The 12567-nt window shown below is 42.4% G+C and overlaps 1 protein-coding gene and 2 non-coding genes across 4 annotated transcripts; 2 read left to right on the top strand and 1 right to left on the bottom strand.

Moving 5' to 3' along the window:
- The first annotated feature begins 1060 nt into the window (after positions 1 to 1060).
- Positions 1061 to 10334, top strand: dnajc5b (DnaJ (Hsp40) homolog, subfamily C, member 5 beta). Of its 2 annotated transcripts, XM_018744284.2 has the most exons (7): positions 1061 to 1283; positions 2583 to 2710; positions 3408 to 3546; positions 4532 to 4601; positions 6683 to 6896; positions 7413 to 7587; positions 10068 to 10334. In XM_018744284.2, the coding sequence occupies exons 2-7, from the start codon at positions 2597 to 2599 to the stop codon at positions 10151 to 10153; spliced, it is 798 nt and encodes a 265-aa protein (XP_018599800.1). In that variant the 5' UTR covers positions 1061 to 1283; positions 2583 to 2596; the 3' UTR covers positions 10154 to 10334. The 2 variants fall into 2 exon arrangements, with proteins under 2 accessions (XP_018599800.1, XP_018599801.1); XM_018744285.1 differs by lacking the exons at positions 1061 to 1283; positions 2583 to 2710 and having other exon boundaries at positions 3471 to 3546; positions 4479 to 4601.
- Positions 10335 to 11211: 877 nt separating this feature from the next.
- Positions 11212 to 11300, bottom strand: trnay-gua (transfer RNA tyrosine (anticodon GUA)). Its single transcript is given in 2 exon segments — positions 11212 to 11247; positions 11264 to 11300. It is a non-coding gene; the product is annotated as a tRNA-Tyr (tRNA).
- Positions 11301 to 11627: 327 nt separating this feature from the next.
- trnaa-agc (transfer RNA alanine (anticodon AGC)) lies at positions 11628 to 11700 on the top strand. Its single transcript has one exon. It is a non-coding gene; the product is annotated as a tRNA-Ala (tRNA).
- Positions 11701 to 12567: the final 867 nt, after the last annotated feature.

Raw genomic sequence — 12567 nt, 5'->3', positions numbered from 1 at the left:
ACCTGGTTCCTGAATGTCATGTGTTTGTTTAGACGATGACCTGTGTGTATGTGGTTGCACACCTTCTACATCCAGTGCAGATCTCACCTCTGCTACGACGCTGCTATGTGATGAGGCAGCCTACTCTAAAGAACCTGTCAGAGTAACAGTGTTCTGGTTTAACTGTCGAAATATTTAACACGCTTTTAGTGTAATTAACAGCAGAACGGAGCGGTGACACGGCAACATAGAGGCTGAAACGGCGCACAGAGAAAATGCAGATACAGATATATGGATACGGTTCAGGTGCAAAGGGATAAAGTATTTTTTATAATCGGTCATTGTAGCACTGTGAAGAAAATACATCCGCATTATCATGCAAGCAAAAAATAGTAATTTTTACCTGTCACCTTTAAAGCCCAAGAGGTGACATCAGGTTCCAAACACTGTACTGGTGTTTGACGTGATCCTTTAGGAATATATAATGTGCTGCTATGTAGAGATGGTCCCTGTTCTATGACACTAATATAGACCAAGAAAGTGTGTTTTATAGTGAAACAACATACATTTATTTATTTAGCAGACACTTTTCTCCAAAGCAAACTTCCAATGAACTCTGTAGTGTTATCAGCCCACACACCTTATTCACCGCGGTGACTTACACTGCTAGATACACTACTTACAATGGGTCACTCATCCATACATCAGTGGAACACACACACCCTCTCTGTCGCTCACACACTATGGGGGAATGGAAAGAAGCCCTTCTTTGTTGGCTTTTAGTCTTTGACAGATGGGCATCATTATTCTTTGCCTTCTGGAATAGTGATAGGCAATAATAAGAAGCTGCTGCATTAGAATATTTGTATAATTCTGAACTCACAGCATGGCAGCACTGAACACATGGTTACAAGTTATGTGGTCTGTGAAACAATGTATCACGCCCACCGTGTGGAGTAATGTGGTCGTGCGCTAGATGGCGCTGTTTCCGCACAAGTGAAAACGTGCGCTGCGGAAAGCGCAAGAGGCGAGTCGCGGACTCCATGGCAGGGTTACCTGCTCTTTTTCGTGGGCTACAAGAAGTCACACACACTCTCGCTGACCTTTCAGCTGTTGTTTCGACAGGGCAATAAATCTCAGGCTGTTTGTGACACGAGTGTCCAACAGCTTGTGTTCCCGTGGCTTGTCGCAGTCGGCTGTGTCGCATATCGGCCGCTGGGGGGCGCTCCCGAGCCACCTCATTTTTTTTTCACCTCTCCCGCTCCCCCCCCCCAGCCTATAAAGGCAACGTCATGGCCAAAAGTGTATGTAAAAGTCTTTTCTTTGATTCTTGCCACCGATTTGATGTTTTCTCTTCAATTGCTTAAAATGTGAAGTGAACTGATTTCACGCCGGTGGAGACAATATCTGCTTGCCAGCATGTTTACAGTGCTCTGCGTTAATAATTCTCAAAATGTACATTCACCTGTCTTATAAATTTGAAGTCGAGTTCAAAGTTGAACAGGACAATCCAATGTGGCAGCTATATAAAACATGAACTATTTTGCAGTTGCCACTGCCTGTGTTTCCTGAAATTAGACAGGGACGCATGCTATTTCTTTGTAGTTGTAACCAGGGCCTCTCGTTTGTATGTTTGGTGACTGTTTCATGTTGGTTTTGTGTTTCGAAATATGAATGTGCATTTGTGTGCGTCCCTTTCCACGTGCTCATCGATGAAAAGACGACTTTTTGCTCGCTCAGTAATGTACCAAAAGAGATGCTGTGAAAGCTATTTCTTTTATTATAACTGAGACTGTAATGAGTCACTTAAACTCTATCATAGTCTATGTATAAATGTAAAAGTAACTGAAAAACCAAAACTTCGGGGGCTTAAATTAATAGAAACTAAGGACAGTGCCAAATACTGTATTTATAATGACTGCACATTTAGTGATTTAGTAGACGCTATTATCCAAACCATCTCAAATATCTGTATTGTAAAGGTAGAGCCTTTATGCAGATGGTGAGTGGTAGCATATAGGTTACAGCTACTGCATTTAGATCTACAAGGTGCAGGTTCGAATCCCATTTACTGGTGTCGTGTCCTCGTAGTACCCTAAATTGCTGGCTTAAAAAAAATGTATTGCTGTGTAGATGGGCAAATAATTGTAGGTAGCATAGAATTTCAAGTTGCTTCTGAGAAAAGCATTGGCTAAGTGAATAAATGTAAAATAAGAATTATAATCAACACAAGCCCATATACTGCCTGCATAGTGAGCCCTTTATTCAAGGAGCCTATATTCCTGGTGAAAAGCACAATAAGCAGTTGAAACAATATTAGTCCCTGATCTACTGCATGCATGTATACTGTACCAGTTAGACTGACCTTTAGAATACGTACACAGGATTTAATTCCATCGCAGCACCTTGGCAGAAGAAAAATTTCTGAATGAAATGATACTCTGCGGATTTCTAACAAAGCCAGTTATCTGGAGCACGGAGGACGTAGAGGAAGACTTCTGCAAGGCAGTTGGAGATCAGGGGCACGTCACTGATCCTCAGGGGTTGGACGCTGCCTGCTCTCAGATACATTTTAATTAGCTCTCGGATTACATTTGCAACAGCAGGCGGGCTGGCAATGTGTCCAAATGATGACACTCCTGGAGAGCCTTGCGGAGCAGGACTGAGCACCCTGGTACAGGATGCTGAGTCAGTGAGCTCTCTCAGCGAGGATGATGAAGGAGGCGAGAAGGTAAGAGCTCAGAAAGACAACAATATGGTATCGCTGGCTCTGCAATGAACCTGGACTGCCCACCGGAATTCAAACGTGATAGCCGCACCAGTACCACCTTTTCCCCATTTCACATTTCGCGAAGATTTAAAGATCAACAAATGACCCATGCCATAAAGATTTCCGTGTCTCTTCCTCACAGGGTATTATTTATTTCATTACTTGTTATCCATGAAACAGATTTTTTTTAGGGGAAACTATACATGACAAAGGCAAATAACCGGAGAACTGCAGAAGACGACACACAGATGCTGTAGTTTATTACTGCAATCTGTAGAGGCAGTTGTGAAATTCAGTTTCAGGTGAGCTCAGTCGCTTCCATGAGCGAGTCAAAGGCCAGCATACAACCCAACTAGAAAACCCACCGCACAGTAACTGTACATTAATAAGTTCAGTAAACTTATGCTTGTAGGGCCTATCTGTGGTTTGTGGAGACCGCGGTGTGACCGTTGTGTAGCCGTGGCATGCCATCGCTACCTGGCCGATGCTTGTCCGGGCTGCACCCCCTCATTCGATGACGCTTATACAATACGGCTGAGGGAACATCACCGTCGAAATTCGACCAAGCCCCGCTGGCAGCGAATGTTCCACCTGCCATTGGCGGTCCTTGAAACAGGAGCTGGCCTCTCGATAAATGTTTCATTCGTTTCGGCCGCAGATCTGTTGCGCGAAAGGAGAGCAACCCGACTCCATTGAGCCGCTTGCTGTGGCGTTGAGAGGACTGGGACCAGGGGGCTTGACTTGTGGAACACGCTGGGAAGAAGCAGGCCTTGGTCAAACCCAGCATCGCAACCCAGGTAAGCACTGCGGGTTCTTTAGCTGAACGATTTTCTAGGTACCTCTGAAAAGATCATTGACTTTAGTGCTATTTCTTAGCTCTGAAATCAGAAACTCAGTTACACTTATTTACAATTATAATATATTACAATGTAATTAATTCAGAATTTATTTACACTGCTTTCTGCGAAAACCTCCTAGAAAGTTTAGTAACTGGGTATCACTAAAAAAAAAACAACTATATAGATACGTGTGTGTATAGAAAATATTGAAGGTTACAAAATTGCATTATTTAGTTCGTATACTTTCAGTACAGATGGCAGTAGAAAATCAAAACATACAAAACATAACCATGACTATGTCGCTTTGCACACACTATAACAAGCGTGTTTCTCTACAGAACGTAATTTCGTTGTTTCAAAATTCTGCCGAAGAGTTTACTCGCACTTGTGGCCAGCAAAGAATTCAGATTAGATGTGTGCGCGGTATGTTTTGAGACAGAACCTAAATGAAGTTAAATACTATAATTGCTTAACATTAGGAAGAAATGCTGTCAGTAAGAGCCTTATCAATAATTCACTAAGTCACGCAAGTGATAATGTTACCGGCAGCGCCGCTGAGCAACGGACATACCGGTCGAAATCACTTAACTCCTAAGCGGAAGTGAATCGGCCCCGTGGTTTTTGGTCTCCTTTTAATCCACGCTGTGGATGAGGACTTGCCAGGTGTTGCTCTTCTTCGCATCGGGCAGCACTAAAGCGATTTTACCACGACGGCCTTCGACAACCGCCGTGGAAACTTTGAGACAGCGCACAGTACCGTTCGGTTTGCGAGACCGAGCTCCGAACCAAAGTGCGGTACACCTCCGATGACAAACAAACCCTGTCTCTTAGCAACTTGCTTATCACGATGCTGTATTTTGCTAACGCTTCCCGTGCGTGCGACTGTGCAGGTAATGGTCGTACGGCATGTCTGAGCAAAGGCAACGCTCCCTCTCCACATCAGGGGAGGCCCTCTATCAAGTCCTGGGCCTGGAGAAAACCTGCACCCATGAAGACATTAAGAGGTCATACAGGTGAGTGTGTGGCGTGTGACCTGAGACAGCCAGAAAGGGGAGAGTACAAATCTATTGTTATTGTTATATTCTTACTGTAAGGTAAGTAGGCAAAGCTGTAAAATACTGTAAGCGATCTGATAGCCTTTGGTGAAACCAGAGCAACTTTTCTGACGGCATCAATTTTTTACACGAACACAGTAATTTACAGTAGTTTCCATGCGAAGGGAATGTGCTTCAGTCGTGGCTCCGCCGTAAACGCAGCGAATTATTACATTTCCTAAAAAGCACAATTAGACCCATTATTAGGATTAGAAGGCTGACTTTTTTTCTCAGTTTTTGTGGCTTCCTTCACGAAAAAAGTTTAAAAAAGTAGGTTTTTTTGAGCGGTCAAACACCACGGCAAATACTGCAGCTGAACACCAGAAGACAGCAACAGCTAAAGGGCATTTCTCATAATCATGACCGTATGAATATAATAGAACTTCCTCAGACTTGAAATATTAATGTTGCATGCCAGATGGTGCTGCTATGGCTTTTTTTTTTTTTTTTGGGAGGGGGGACAAACAATACAGAAAACTCTTCCGCTCTGGGTCAGTGATGTTCAGTGGGAGCGCCACTATAAATATGCAGCATTGCGCAGCTGGATTCCCACAACCCCTGTATTTTGACCCCCCCCAGCCTCTTGTGGTCAAGGCAATATTCATATAATAAGTAGATTAATATGTGCATTTAAGACTGAAACGGTGCCCCACACCCTTTGAACTGAAAAAAGCCATTTTACAAATCCCTGATCAATAAAGGTGTACAGGTTTTACGAGTGGATGTGGTCACTTGTACCTAAAAAACAGTGCGACTCTTAATCATACACATCATACTCATAAATTCAGAAATTAGGAATGTGCAATAAGCAGGGTTTAAATTCCTTTGAAGACTCTGTACATGCTCCTACGTAAATATTTCTTAATTGCCCTAAATTACATTATTCTTTAGAAATTACTTAAATACTCTATTTTAAAAGCATGTATTCTTAAGTAAATAATTTGTAATCGCACAGCTCTTTTTAAACGTATTGGCTTAATTAAAATGAAAAGGCAAGTGTCCATACAGAATTATAAAATCTTGATGAGAAATCCTAGCATGACCTCTGAAGAACAAAATTATTCAAAAGTGGTTATGATTTTTTAATAATCTTTTCACGCAAATGCGACTTTTGGACAAACTTCCGTAAACAATACATTTGTTGTGTAATTCTGTCGCATTACCATGCAGCACATGTAGCAACAGCTTGCTGAAATTGATGATAATTGGCAAAAACATAGAAATATGACAATTTTGTGCACGGCCCCGTTAATCCACGTACGGCACATTGTTTCTTAAGATGACCAGCATATGGTAACTGTAAGAAGTATTCGGGAGCATGTTAGATGTCCATGCTTTCTCTTTGGCTAACTGTCCACAGTGCCCTCACTGCTTTAGATCAAACCTTAAGTTCTCCTCAAGGGACAGCGTAGTGACCAGGTAGGACCAGTTAGACCAGTCGGGGTGACAGCTGTATGGCTGACGGGACTCGGATGCAGAAAGCCAGGGGCCACCGTCTCCCACCTGGACCAAGTGCTTGGAGGTGACGCTACCCTAGATCTCCAGGCCCATAATCCAGCTGGAGTGAGGTGCGAAAGGGCCTGACAAACCGAAAACGGCGTAAGAGGCACGGCAGGATCCCTGACAGCTGAGACTCAGTCTTCACAATGCAAATGCTAATTGGTGAAAAAAGGTCTCGTGCTAAAAAAAGAGGTACCTTTGCAGATATTTTTAACTTTGGTGTCATGATGAGTCCATCTCTACTCCTGTGCTTTGGTTATTTTCACCTTTTATTGCTATTCCAGGCAAGAAGAATGTTGCAAATCCCAACATCTATACAGGCAATTAATTAGGTATTTTTGATTAATTACACAGCTAGTTGGGGTGACTGACTTGCATGTAAGAAGAGCATCCCTGCACACTTGTTAAAGAGGATGTCCATTCTGCTCTCCAAAATACTCACTATTATAGAAAGAGAAGGGAAAGCATTTTAAAAATTTCAAAATCTCCATCCCTTGCAGAAAGCTTGCTTTAAAATACCACCCGGACAAGAATCCTGAAAACCCAGAGGCCACAGAAAAGTTCAAGGAGCTGAACAACGCTCATTCCATACTGTCAGATGCCACCAAGAGGAACATTTACGACAAGTACGGCTCTCTGGGCCTCTACGTGTCCCAGCAGTTTGGAGAAGAGAACGTCAACACGTACTTCATGCTTTCCAGTTGGTGGGCAAAGGTAGGCGTTGCCCACGGCTCGGTCTTTGTGCATGGACATAGTTATGAATTTGTAATTGTTTAATTATTGTCGTAAAAATATATATGTATTTATTCTATTTCAAGTAAATGTTATCAAGGCAACATTAATACAACAGTCCGCTTACCTCTAATAAACCACGTGAAATTCTGTAGTCATTAATCAAAAGTTAAAGAAATTGAAAACTAAACTCAAACGTGGCTTAAGAACCTTAAACACACCTTAAGCTCCCTTTAAATTGACTTTTAGAAAATTATGGGAACATCAAGATGTTTGTGAAACACTCTAAGCCTCAATAATTTAATAATCCAGATAAATCATTTGTTTTTTTTGTTGACTTTATAGAAAATGGGACCTTTACTTTTCAAATACTTTGAACCGATCCAAATTTTTTATTGCTCATCCTGATGTCAGCGAAAGACATATTGTACGTGCACATGATATGCATGCGGGTGTTTGCATGACGTGTGTGCAAACCTCTGCTGTTCACGTGTTCAGGGCCTCTTTGCGATCTGTGGCCTGCTGACCGGCTGCTACTTCTGCTGCTGCCTGTGTTGTTGCTGTAACTGTTGCTGCGGGAAGTGTAAACCCCGCGTGCCGGGCGAGGAGGACCCCGATTGCTACGTCTCCCCGGAGGACCTGGAGGAACAGATCCGCACCGACATGGAGAGAGGTAAGCATACCCTAAACCAGCCCCAGGTGTCAGCCTCTACCACGTGGAAGCTCGCGGTCGCATGTTCTCACGTCTTGTGTATTCCTGCATATATTTAGCGCTTACGTGTTATAGAGATTTATGAGATTTTACGGTTCCGCTAACACAGTGTGACTGGGAAGAAAGTTTTTTATCATCACATTGGAGCACATGGCTGATGTTTCTGGGTTATTCTGAAAGGGCAAACTGGTTTGTGAAGAGACTACCCCATCAACAAGGCCACTTTTTTATTGCTGGCATCATCACATCATGTTACAACATAATCCAGTTGTCAAAGAGAAGAAAGGTTGTCCTTAAACTGCGTTTTTAACTAGTAAGATATCACCCTGGTTGATATTCCTTCAAAATGTTTTGCCATTATTGCCTCTTGCGGGATTTATTAGAACAAAACTTTGACATAAAAAATTATCAGCTGATAGAAAAGTCTTGCTAAAGAGAATAAACAGCCATAGTGCATTTGTGCTGAGTGTTTTGCATCTGATATATTACTCTTTCACCAGTTAGCAGCCTGAGTTTTTCTTCTTATGTCTGCCTCGAACCTCAGCGAACTGATAATTACCACCTGTGAGTCATTTCCCAAAATGTGTGCACATGCAGGTTATTTTCAGTCGACGTGCAATGATGGAAAACCGTAGCTTTTTGATGCATTCAGAAGATATGAGACTTAGTCGCACAAGCACGTACCTTTTGCCTTCGCAGCCTGGCCTTATGATTAATTCGCACAGCAGATGTGAACAAAGACGTCTTCCATAAAAAATGCAAAAAATACCCAAAAGACTCGATGTCACGTCAGAAAAGTCCTCTCTTTTAACACATTAATAATAGAACAAGTCATGAGACATTGGCTGCTTACGAAGTCAAATACATGACTTGACTGTTGAGAAGGAAGTAAATGCTGAAACACTGGACTGCTACTGCACTCTTAACGCCCAGGTAAACAATGTGTGGTGTTTATTTCAGCACTCCATTATCTGTGTATAGATGGGGTCGCAGATGGGGTCGTACTTGATGTTGTAACTAGAAAAGCACTTGTTTTATTCCAGTTACATTTGCTACACAGAACTATCAGTAAGAAAATTGTTGATATTAAGAAGCAGTCATCTAGCGCTTCTCAAATCCTAAACCTATTAAACATGTTTGGAAAAAACTTTTCTTCTTGTTGGGAACAGTAAAGGGTGGGAGTGAACATTGTGTATTTGTCCAGGTGAACTGTCACATATACAGTACTGTGCAAAAGTTTTAGGCACTTGGGGAAAAAAGCTGTGAAGTGAGAATGATTCCAAAAATAATGCTCTTAATTAATGAACTTCCTACAAATCTCAGTAACCATCCATCGTCAAGAAGCGCTTGTCCCGAGGATGACTACCTTGTGTCTTGTTGCAATACTGACTCTTGCCATGGTGTAAGATCTGAGGGTTAAACTGCCACATCTTACAAAACCTCACATTTTCAGTGCGGTTGTCCCTCATCCAGTTTTATTGCCTCTATACAGCTCTTTCTGCTTCACTTAATCGGTTTGCCATACAAAGACCTCAAGTTCTCTATTTGGAAAGTGGTTTATTACCATTTTATTTCCTTTCTTTAACAACATACAAAACCCTTACTGTAATACTGGAACTTTTTTGCAAAAGGAATGCTTGGAAATCTAGAACATGCTACTTTCCATTGACACTAATGCAGAAGACATTCATTAAGCATCAAAAACAAATATTTTTGTGAAACATCTAAGTGCCTAAGACTTCTGCACAGTACTGTACATAAACACCTTCACACACACGTTGAGAACTTTCGGGTCACATAACACCACCTTTAAAGTTGCGTTTGCACGAAAGATCAGGCTCTGGGTCTTGCGGGGGTCATGGCAGTGGTGGTGGAGGGTTCGAATGCCAGTGGGCTGCAATGCTTCAGCAGCAGGACAAAAGCCCTGGTTGAAGAAGTGGAGTATGAGGGTCTGGGTGAAGAGCAGAGCATGAAAATGGAAATGAGGGGGAGTGGATGTAGAAGCACAGTTGCTGAGGACATTTATGACCCTTCGCTTGGGCAACTCCGAGATGCAGAGCAATTTCCACTATGACAGAGCAACAGTTAATAGTCACCTGTGGTCCTCTCAGCGTACCTGTGAAATACCCCCAGTTAGCAAGTTGTTAAAAGGTCTGCAAGAATCAAGCCCCTAGACCAGTAGTTAAAAACCACATTGTTTACCCCATTTCAAACTGCACTCCTGCCAATGAACTTTGACCCCTCCCTCGGAGCAAAAATAATGACTTGACTACATAAGACATATAGTAAATAAGTTGTTTCTCATAATTTTTACAAAATTGGGTGGTGTGAAATGGTGTTTGAACTGAAGAGCTGTTTTCATACCAGGATGAGAGCGAAATCTTGACGTGCAAATTCTGCTCCAAAAAAGATCACTGACGGCCGCACGTATCTGTTTGTAGATGGCGACACTCCTATTGTTCTCCAGCCAACCAATGCCAGCGAGAAGACTCAGTTGATTGGGGATGGGCATCGAACCTACACCTGACAGCAGAAGCCACAGGGGACAGGAGCGCTAGTGTGGCCTTGCAATGCCTTTATTACTGCTGTCCCTGTGCGTCATTTCCCTTACCGACCCGTACCATACTGTGTAAATAGTAAACGTGTGTTTCACCATGTCATTGTCTACTCGTGTTCATCCACATTTTCCATGCCTCCATGTAGAACTTCTTTAAATGGTTTTCTAGAAATATAAGCTGTGATTGAATGCATTGCTTTAAAAAAAAACTGATAATTTGTAAAAGAATGCAAGCGAGGGCGAGGTAGGCCATTTAAGAATATTTAACGGTTTGAAATGGTTTACTATTTTATGTGAAGTGAAACCATTTTTAAAACTTGACATTTATTCATACATTTTGTTTATACTGTATATTATTGCCCTAATGTTATTCTCATATATATGATTATCATGCACTCCTATATCACAACTGTGACAGAAAACCATATTTGTAAAATTGTCAGCTGTGCATCTCGTTGTACTGTATATTAGTATATTTAAACAAGTATGTGCAGCAGACTTTAAGGTGTTAACTCTTACAGGAGCGTCATGTAAGTAATAAAGTGAACTGTCAAGAGGCAAGATGATTAATAGCTGTGTTTGTTTCGTTAGGTAGAACTCAAAAGGGGAAAAAAAAAAAAAAAGGCTCGAACAGTTGCTTTTCTGCAGAAACACTCTGGAAAAGGTTCAGAAAATACGCAGCGGCCCGAACAGAGGCACAAAGTCGCGAGGAGAAAGTCGCGCCTTTTTCTGGAAGGTTCTGCGCGCGGAAACGGTGCGCTGTTCGCGCCCGGTTTCGTGAGAGAAAGAGAGAAAGAAGCGCCCCTCGTGTTGTCACATGTACGTGATTTATTTATTTAGCACACACTGGTTTTCTCCACAAGCATTACATTATGAGGCAGCGTTAGTGTTGCTGTGCGCTTAAGTCTCGGAAAAAAGGACTTTTTGCCAACAATCACTGACGTCGTACGAGAACGTAAGTACGACATTGAAACGCACTATTTATCCGCATTAACTGCACTGAGTAATACAAAAAAATGAGCTCACACTCCTTCGAGCCGGATTCGAACCAGCGACCTAAGGATGTCCTTGTTGAACCCTCTACAGTCCTCCGCTCTACCAACTGAGCTATCGAAGGGGGATGAATGTCGTTTTCGTTACTCCAGCCTACCTCTCCACTCTTATATTAAATTATAATTTTTAAACTTTTGACAGAATACAGATGTGTGAGAAAGCCACTGTCGATCACTGAACTGCCTTCCTACTGGAAAGCGCACCCGCCGTGGACGGTCGCCACGCCCACGTTCACAATGGACGGACGCCGGTGTATAGCCGTTATTTACAGGCGCAGGGAAACAACGGCAAAAGCAGTATCATGGATCTAAAACGGACTGACTTCATAATAACGTAGTAGGAGTCAAGCCTGCATAGTGAAAGGTCACTTTTTGTAGAAAAAATTCGAAGAGGGGAATTAGCTCAAATGGTAGAGCGCTCGCTTAGCATGCGAGAGGTAGCGGGATCGATGCCCGCATTCTCCATACTTACTTTTACGTGTTCCCCACTTTACCCGTGTGAGGTTGAGGTATGAGTACCGGCGTAACGCAGTAAAAATAAACGCTCGTTAACTCCTTTCAGTACGTATACAGTTGCTTCTCTCCCATCTGCTCTATGTGGCCATTGGAAAGCAGCAGAACCTAGGAGATGATGGGAAGAGTTTCACGGTGCCCAAACGTGGTATTAGTACAGCACGTTAGTCCTGCTGCTTTTCAACTCAGAAGTCACAGGTTTGAACCCCTTGTCCAGCTCTTATACTCTTAAGTAACATATTTAAATATTTAGCAGATGCTTTTCTACAAAGTGACTTCCAATTAACTCTATGTAGTGTTATCAGCCCACACACCTTATTCACCATGGTGACTTACACTGCTAGATACACTACTTACAATGGATCACTCATCCATACATCAGTGAAACACACTCTCACACACACATACACACTATGGGTGAACCTGAACAGCATGTCTTTGGACTGTGGGAGGAAACCAGAGCACTCAGAGGAAACACACACAGAGCTGTGTAAGAGCATGTGGGTTCAATCCCTGCTCAGTCTCTGGTGTACACCCAGGCACTGTGATACAGCAGCGCTACTCGCTGTCCATTATGCCACCCCCTTCTTGCTAAATTGCTCTAGTAAAATTATCCAACTGTGTAAATGGGCAAGTAATTGCAGGTAGCTTTAATACTAAACTAGGTCACAAGTTCATATCCAACCTCTAGTACCCTTCAGGTACTTACCCTGAATTGCTGCAGTAAAATTACCCTGCTGTAAACCATTGTAAAACCTAGTGTGGGTAGCTTAATGTTGTAAGTTTCTTGAGTTAAACAGAGAAAAATGTCATCCAAAT

This window comes from Scleropages formosus, chromosome 9, assembly GCF_900964775.1.
Source record: "Scleropages formosus chromosome 9, fSclFor1.1, whole genome shotgun sequence".
Lineage (NCBI taxonomy): Eukaryota > Metazoa > Chordata > Actinopteri > Osteoglossiformes > Osteoglossidae > Scleropages > Scleropages formosus.
This window is presented reverse-complemented; position numbering and strand designations above follow the sequence as displayed.

Coding starts and splice junctions, on each gene's coding strand:
- dnajc5b (XM_018744284.2), top strand. CDS start 2,597: ATGTGTCCAAATGATGACACTCCTGGAGAGCCTTGCGGAGCAGGACTG. Junction 2,711..3,407: donor ATGATGAAGGAGGCGAGAAG/GTAAGAGCTCAG, acceptor TTTCGGCCGCAG/ATCTGTTGCGCGAAAGGAGA. Junction 7,588..10,067: donor CCGCACCGACATGGAGAGAG/GTAAGCATACCC, acceptor ATCTGTTTGTAG/ATGGCGACACTCCTATTGTT.